Genomic DNA, 7980 nt, shown 5'->3' on the forward strand with positions numbered 1-7980 from the left:
ATTTACATGTTCATGTGACCAGCTGACGGTCTTTTTTTACAACCGGCTGACAGTTTTTTTAAAATTTAAAACAGCATCTAAACTGTCATCTGACACAATATCAATCGGGAGGCGATGACTGATTTTTTTTTGTTACATGTTCATGTCATCAACTGACGGTCTTTCCACCGTGATACAGCCGGCTGGCAATTTTTTTAATGAATGATAGCGTCTAAACTATCATCTGACTAAATATCAGTCGGGAGGCGATGACTGACGATATATGCTCCTGGCCCGCGGTTTATTACTTTTCGTTTACTCCATCGTTGATCGCAAAGCTGTATAAGCGGAATACACAGCTTTATACATGGCCATTAAACATTCGAAACTGAGCGTGGCCACACCACCAGCCGACAGCGACAACGTTCTCTGTGAAATCTTCAGCATCAACAGAACCGTTTTCCTATTTTTAACATCGAAATTCTCCCACTTACAATCATAGATAGCGTCCTCGAAAACTTTGCAAGCATCCATCAACTTTTGCCCCAAGTAGCAGTCCATACCGACTTGCATTAAAGAAAAAGGTAAGATTATATAAGTGTCCTCCAAACCTCCTAGGAGATCAATACTAAGGCCAGCCGTAAGCAAAATAAATTCTACTGCAATCGCGTTACGGAAAATACCTTCAAGCTTCTTTATAACATCAATGTTAATCGCGTGGCTTTTAACTATGACTTGTAAGCGATAATTAACATAATTATTCAATTCCTTTGCTGCCTTTTTATCTTCACTATCCCCTTCAAAATTCTCACTGTAGTGTTTATGCGCATCGCTCCAGAGATCTTGCATTTCTTGGCTGAGAGCCAGCAGTCTTCCTTCACTGTAACCAGTGGTCACGATGAGGAGACCGCCGATGCTTGAGGTTATATAGCAGATGAAGAAAGTACAGGCGACTATGTTGACTATAGCGATCGGGTAGTTTGTTATGCCCAGGATAAATTTCAAACCTGAGAACAAGAACAGATGTACTCGAAGGTCTACCGTTTAACCGAGGCAGTTGGTAACAAGTAATTATGTGTTACGGACTGACTGAATGCTTGGCTACATGAAGCTGATTTCTATTATGTTAAGTAACACCAGTTTCATCCCAAAACTTGGCCAAATTCTTCTGGTAAACCACGTGGTAGACCATAAATATAACTAGAAGAAAGGCTGATATTTTTTTACTAAAATGTAAATGATGACATGAAAGGAAATATGAGGGAAGTTGTTATTCGACATATAACCACCACAAGTAATAATAATAAATAATAAAGACTACGTACTTAATATATTCAATATATTTTTGTTTTCTGTGGCAAATAATGTAAATAAATATACTAGGTAGATAGATCTACTGTAACGTTTGCCCACCACGATGATGAAATTGACACTGGAAATGACGGCAATGGCAATGGGGATGAAGGTGACAGATGATTTTGTTGATAATTTCTTACCATACGTCACATGTTTGTCATACAAATTAAGTCTCGACGGCATCACTAGCGGCTGCAAATTAAAGATGATGGCATTGCCCATCGTGACAGTCCAGAACAAAATCAACCTCTTTTTAACACTTCTCATGTGTTCGGCCATAAGGGCAGAGGTGCCGGCCCATGGAGCTATGCGGTCGTAGGCTACGTAGTCAGCCACCAATGATTGCACTTTGTCCCTGAAAAGTTTTGGGTTCCGATAAAGGATATCGTTTTTATGCCCCTTGATTTTAGGTATTACATAAAATATTATTTTTAACCCGGATTATCTGAGGGCTGACTTCAAGATTGGAAGTATTAAAAAGTATCACTAAATTCCTCCTCATTCCAAATATCATATCAACAAATCGGAATATAAATTTAAAGATGTTTGCAATTTGCATGCGTCTTATGCGCATAATTTTCTAAATACATATTTTCCGAAAACCAAAAGTCTAAGGTGAATTTATGATTAACCTATATTTAGTTTGGCCATAGGTTTATCCAGTAATTTACGTCAGCCGCTAAGTGAGCTAATAAGTAGTAGTGTATACTTACTGATGTCTGTAAATGTAAAATAGCTTGTTGATGCCAATCAGGCTGTTCATGCTGATGGACAGCACCATAATGCCGGCCAGGATGTCGCCCGTTTCCCGGCAGCCCACGAGCACGAAGACGAGCATGGACGCGTAGTAGTTGAAGAAGTATAGCACTATGGCCACCGTCGCCAGGAGGTAGAAGAATATCGGGATTGCTAGAAAAAAAAAATAAAGGAGGTAAACGAGCTGATAGCGTGATGGTAAGCATTACTTACCGTCGTCCATGGAAACCTGCAACACTAGAGGGCTTGCAAGTGCCTTGCCTGCCTGGGAGTACCTACCTCTTTTCTTGAAGGTTTGAACGTCGTATCACGTATCGGTCCGAAAATAACGCGACAGTTCACGCCACAGTTAGCTGTGCAACGCACATTTGAGGACTGCAAACCACCTAAGTGGTAAATATGGAAATGTTTTCGGGTCGTGGAGCGAGAGTCAGAACAATTCATCAAATCACTCCCCGTTAATCATGCATGCGCGCATGTTATATTTTCTATACAGCTAGTATGACGTCGTGGGTAGGTACTTAATTTGGGGCACATATATATTGTGTTATAGTTGTGCCGTTCTAGAGAATATTCTCCGTTTACATCGAGATCATTCCATATACAAAACCGAGAATGGCACAACTATACATATTGTACATCATACATTTGGCGCCGTTGGCAGGTCGCAGTGCGCGAGGCCGAGCTTATCCAACGAGTCCCTCACGGCATAGGCCTCTGTTGTGATGTACTGTAATCTTACATGTGGCGCCGCCCTCGATCTTCACCGCCACCACTCGTAGCATCACCGCGACGTTCCACATCATGGTCGGCAGATCGCAGTGCGCGAGGCCGAACTTATCCAACGTCTCCATCTGCCAGAGCGCTGCTGCTGTCGACATAACATATAATACCTATACTTAATGCCATACGTATACGTGGCATACCTTACATAGCTACCAAATTAAATTGGAGTTGAGCCATGAGCAGGGAGGGACATGTTGCCAGGTGGACCAAAATGTTGAACAGGAGTGCCTGGCGTCTGTTGGCTTGCTGGGTGGACGACATTCGGAAAATTGCGGGCCACTACTACAGACTAGCTCAGGACCGAATATGCTTATGCCTATGCTTGCAACAGTAGGCGATAAAAGCCTGATATGATGATAATGGCATAAATGTTGTGACTGTAGAAACGTTGCTGTTAGCCTGTTAGAAGAGTAACTGCTGCAGATGCAATCATAAGATAAGATAATTAGTGATGCAGTGAGCGTTTCGAAATTAACAGTCCAGTCCCCAATTAATTAACTAATTTCAGCCAGGCAGTTAGCGTAAACTAGTTTTGACTCAAAACTCCAAGTTAAAAGTAATTTCACCAAGGCGATTCGGAAAACTAGTTTTAACTAGTGCAAACTCGTTTGACCACCCGTGTGTTAAGCTATATAATAGCTGTGGTTAATATACATTAATTAAGGCACTTGTTTGTATTGTGTGAATGTAAATACGCATGCATACGCTCACCCGTTCAATGTTAACTTATTTACTCCTAATTCTCATGTAAGTGAATTGTAAAAAAAAATCTTATGAGAAATAAAATTCTTTAAACCGAAAATATATTGTCTATAATGGCAATATCCAGAGTGGAAAATGGGGACTAAGTTTGCATGGAGAAGCGTTCGTCCATAAATTTACCAGGAGCACTGGATTGACTTGGGCGCTTTTGCAACTTCAATGAGACAATGCAGGCAGGCCAATTAGATCGATGTCGTTTAACGTTGTGTCGCAGTTTGCAGCCGTGATTGTGCATTTATATTTATACCCATTGTCGCTTTGACCGGCAGACGTGGACGAGGACAAAGCTGAAAGCGGAATTATAAGTTACTTACTTTGTTAAAACTTTTATTAACTTTTGTTTGTACGTTCGAGTCAAATCAGTGGCGGGGCAAGACCAAAATTTTATATCGGCAAGGTACATTTAGCTTAGCCCTCTGGTGGCGCAAGAAACAACTAACAACAAAGATATACTTATTTGAGGCGCGAGGCCCCTCAGACCGCGAGGCCGTAGGCGGTGGCCCTCGTCGCCCACGCCTAACACCGCCTCTCAGTCAAATCTTGTAAACTAATTTAGACCTACTTCCCATTATTCTGTTGAACTGAAACTTCACATACATATAGTAAGTTGGGTGACAATGCAATATTATAGTTTATGATACCATCGAGCTGCTCTGAGGATGGATACAGGAGTAGGTACAGTATTAGTTGACCATTGAAAATGTTGAAAGAAAAGTACAGTTAGCGATGAAATGAATTTCTAAAATAAACAAAATCAAAAAGAACTCTTCTTTAAATGCATAAATGTACGGGTCAAGTCTTGCAAGTTAAATTTGGTGACCCATTTCCCGGTCTACGATGAAGCTGAAAATTTGCATACATACTCGTATGTAAGTCGGGTGACAATGCAATGTTATGGTACCATCGAGCTGTTCTGATGATGCAGATGGTGGCCATAGGAACTATGTAATTAAACAACGCAACCTAATTGTGTTTGGGGTCTTTGGAATCGTCTCGATGAGTATTAAGTTGCCCGTGGAAAGAAAAGTACAGTCAGCGATAAAAGCTTCTACCAAAAATTTATTTTTTGCACTAGCCTGCCTTGTTTTTTGTACTAGTTTTCTTGAGGGTTTGACTCGCCTACAATCGGCAATCAAAACACATAGCTGGTAATTATTATTTATTATTAACGACAAAAAATAAGTACACTATTCCGTAACTAATTAATTATGTAAAAGGGATAATTTTGTAGCGCCTGCTGCCGCAAAAGTAATTATAAATTGACAGCAGTGAATAAACAATTTGCAGCTGTTTATTATCGGTAGGTATTTGGGTCAAACTCATAAAAACTATGTTCACCTCTTTCCTGTAGACACACCTAAAAGTTGGTTATAAAGGTTAATTTTCTTATTTAACCCTTATCCACATGAAAGGGTACTCCTGTTATTTGGATAAGTATGATAAAATCATTACATTCATTACCTACATGCCCACAAGCTGTTAACTATTGTCCACAGGTGAGAAAACAAAAATTTGGAGGAACACACAAGTCTCATGTGGATTAACTTTCGGGTATGTCTACAGGAAATACGTAATCATAGTTTTGAGTTTGACTCATTTGGTTGTTAGTGTCGTCTTGCCATCACGCGGGCCGTATGCTTGTTTGCCACCGACGTAGTATAAAAAAAAATACAACCACCACCGTGTATCCTTAATCCAGCCTTTCATATTTTCCAGTCCCCTAACCTTGACTTTTGTACTAGTCCTAGCGGTACACCCCGAAATTCAGTAAAATGCTGCAAATGGTGTTAAAAGTATGGAATTTGACCCGTAGAACCAATATAAAAGAAAAGAAGGAGAGGATTTATGATGTCATCTTTTTCTTGCAAAGTTTTTTTTTTTCAGTAACCTATCGTGTGGTATCAAATGAAAGGGATTTTTAAGCCAATTCTAAAAATATATCTCATTTTGTGGATTTAAGTAAAAGGCACTGGTTTTCTTTGAGAAAAAAAATGTAATCTGACAAATAGTAAAAATAGATAAAAAAACCATAGACAAAAATAAGTAAAAAAAGGTAAAATTATATAAAAGGTTGTGCAGTCTTGCACATCTCATATAAAAAAAATATACTACGTCGGTGGCAAACAAGCATATGGCTCGCCTGATGGTAATCTGATGGCTGCCTCTTTCGCACACTTCAACCTTTTAAGCGTAAGCGTCATTGTAGATCCATGATTGAACCACCAAATCATTACAACAAGAATCGCCGTCGTTCCCAAACTTTCCCGGAAAAATCTTCATGTTTCAACTTAATTTGGTAATTTGAATTGAATTGAATTGAAAATTTTTATTTCGGATTTTACAACCATCCATATTTGTTAGTATAACTTAGGAACTAATGTTAATTTTGTACTTATTATAATATTACAACTAAAATACCTAACCTATTTTCTGAATTTCAAAAATCCTATAACTTGGCGAATCCAATGCGCCAGTATAGGATTCTCAACCCTCTCTGCAATTACTTCCAGAATGCTGTTGGTACTGCCCCTAAGCCTGCCCATCATCGAGACGATTCGCTTTCGTATAATCGCGTGAAAATCGTCTGTATGGGCCTCGGCGAACATGCGCGATGCACTACACCATGTGGGCAACCCCAACAACATTCTGAGTGCATTATTATATTGCACGCGCAGGGCATTTAAGGCTTTTTTCGAATACTTCACCCACAGGCTGCTCGAGTAAAATGATTGATTGAAAGCTTTAAAAAGCACAATTTTTACTTCTCTTGAGCATCGAGCAAACCTGCGGGCGAGCATGTTAGACCTTACGGCCAATGCCCTGCGCTCCCGCTCTATATCTAGGTCATCATTAAGGTCTTGCGTTATAATATGACCTAGATATTTCACTTTATCCACAAGAGAGAGTGTGGTTCCATGCAGCACAACCGGGGTAATAAAACCGTTACCACTGCAGCGTAAATTCATTAGTTGACTTAGAGGTCGATTCCAGGATTTCCGGTTCGAGCACCATCTTGATAGTTAGCCTCGTGATTAATTTCTTTTATATTCTGCTTAATAATATTGTTTAAAGTGTAATAAGTATCGATAGCTTATTATACAGTGAACTAATGTGGTAGTGTGTGCGGCAGATTTAATCTTGAAACGCGTTTAGCCACCATTTTGGAGCCGCCGTCCGGTAGTCCACGTGCTACTTGTAAAAGCTATCGCTTTACAAGAGCTAATTTAATCACCTTAGACTGTCTTGTACTAACCGTACAATTTAAGTCGTATTTAAAGCTCCCACTATCATGATACTGGCGAAATAGTCCCACTGGACTGAAGCCATAATGATAAAATAATGAATGAAGATCGATTCCGTTTTAACTATTTCTTCTGGATTTAAACTGGTTTTGACACGACCTGGAAGATTGTCTTGGTGATTGAGGTAAGAAAGCACATCAAATATTTTATGTAGGTATAGCAGTCAGATTTATATAATGTATATTCTCATTTCTTTATTAATTTTATTTTTCTTTTCCTTTTGTAAGAATTCGATATGTTTTCTGAAAGAGTTACGTATTTGTATGATTTGTTATGCTCATATGACATACATTATATATTTTTTAATCAAATTTCTATAAAGAAAAGCAGCTACTGTATATAATTTCATGATTTCTATAGTAATCTAAATTGTATTTTTTCTTATTTAATGCATGTTAATTATAAGATGTAATGTTTTGAAAAGATGTGTCCCGCCGAGTTTCTTGCCGGTCCATATTGGGATACCCTCTTCCAATTGAGGGGGGATTTAAATCTTCTCGGGTCAAAGGTGTAGGGCTAGAGCCGGTGTAGCTTTATTTGACGTTCATAAGCGCATTGTAATATGCCTACTTGAATAATAAAATATCTTTATCTTATATTGGCGCGCACGGCTTTACTTAATTTCGCTTGCACCAAACAGCGTGAGCGATCTTCAAGGTCATATAAAAGTATCAAAATAAGATGAAAACCGTAATATGAATTGGGCTTATAACCGGGCTGGGATTGCTGGCAATGACTTAACGAAGAAATGTGAATGTGAACATGAAGGGTTCCCAGCAAGCTCGGTTCCCTATACAAACGTAGTTACGTTAATTTTATTATATATTAAATGACTAGCAAGATTGCTCTGAAACGTTGTACTTACAATAGGATAAGGTATATCTATGCCTGTAATTACCTAGTTTATGTGGCTTCAGATACCATATTAAAAAAAAATACAGCGAATTAAAAATTTTCATACAAAACTTGTTTTTGGTCTATTTTGTTTGTTTTATTAACTGGAGCTATATAAACTAATTACAGCGGTGGCAGCAAGGTT

At 38.8% G+C, this 7980-nt stretch overlaps 1 protein-coding gene across 1 annotated transcript; it reads right to left on the minus strand.

The window, feature by feature from the left end:
- Window positions 1-279: 279 nt before the first annotated feature.
- On the minus strand, window positions 280-4972 carry LOC133526540 (uncharacterized). The gene is made up of 5 exons (XM_061863216.1): window positions 3760-4972; window positions 2834-2962; window positions 2049-2244; window positions 1476-1690; window positions 280-986 (listed from the first exon to the last, which is right to left on the minus strand). The coding sequence occupies exons 1-5, from the start codon at window positions 3872-3874 to the stop codon at window positions 295-297; spliced, it is 1347 nt and encodes a 448-aa protein (XP_061719200.1). The 5' UTR covers window positions 3875-4972; the 3' UTR covers window positions 280-294.
- Window positions 4973-7980: the final 3008 nt, after the last annotated feature.

Source organism: Cydia pomonella, chromosome 16, assembly GCF_033807575.1.
Source record: "Cydia pomonella isolate Wapato2018A chromosome 16, ilCydPomo1, whole genome shotgun sequence".
In the NCBI taxonomy this organism is placed as follows: Eukaryota; Metazoa; Arthropoda; class Insecta; order Lepidoptera; family Tortricidae; genus Cydia; species Cydia pomonella.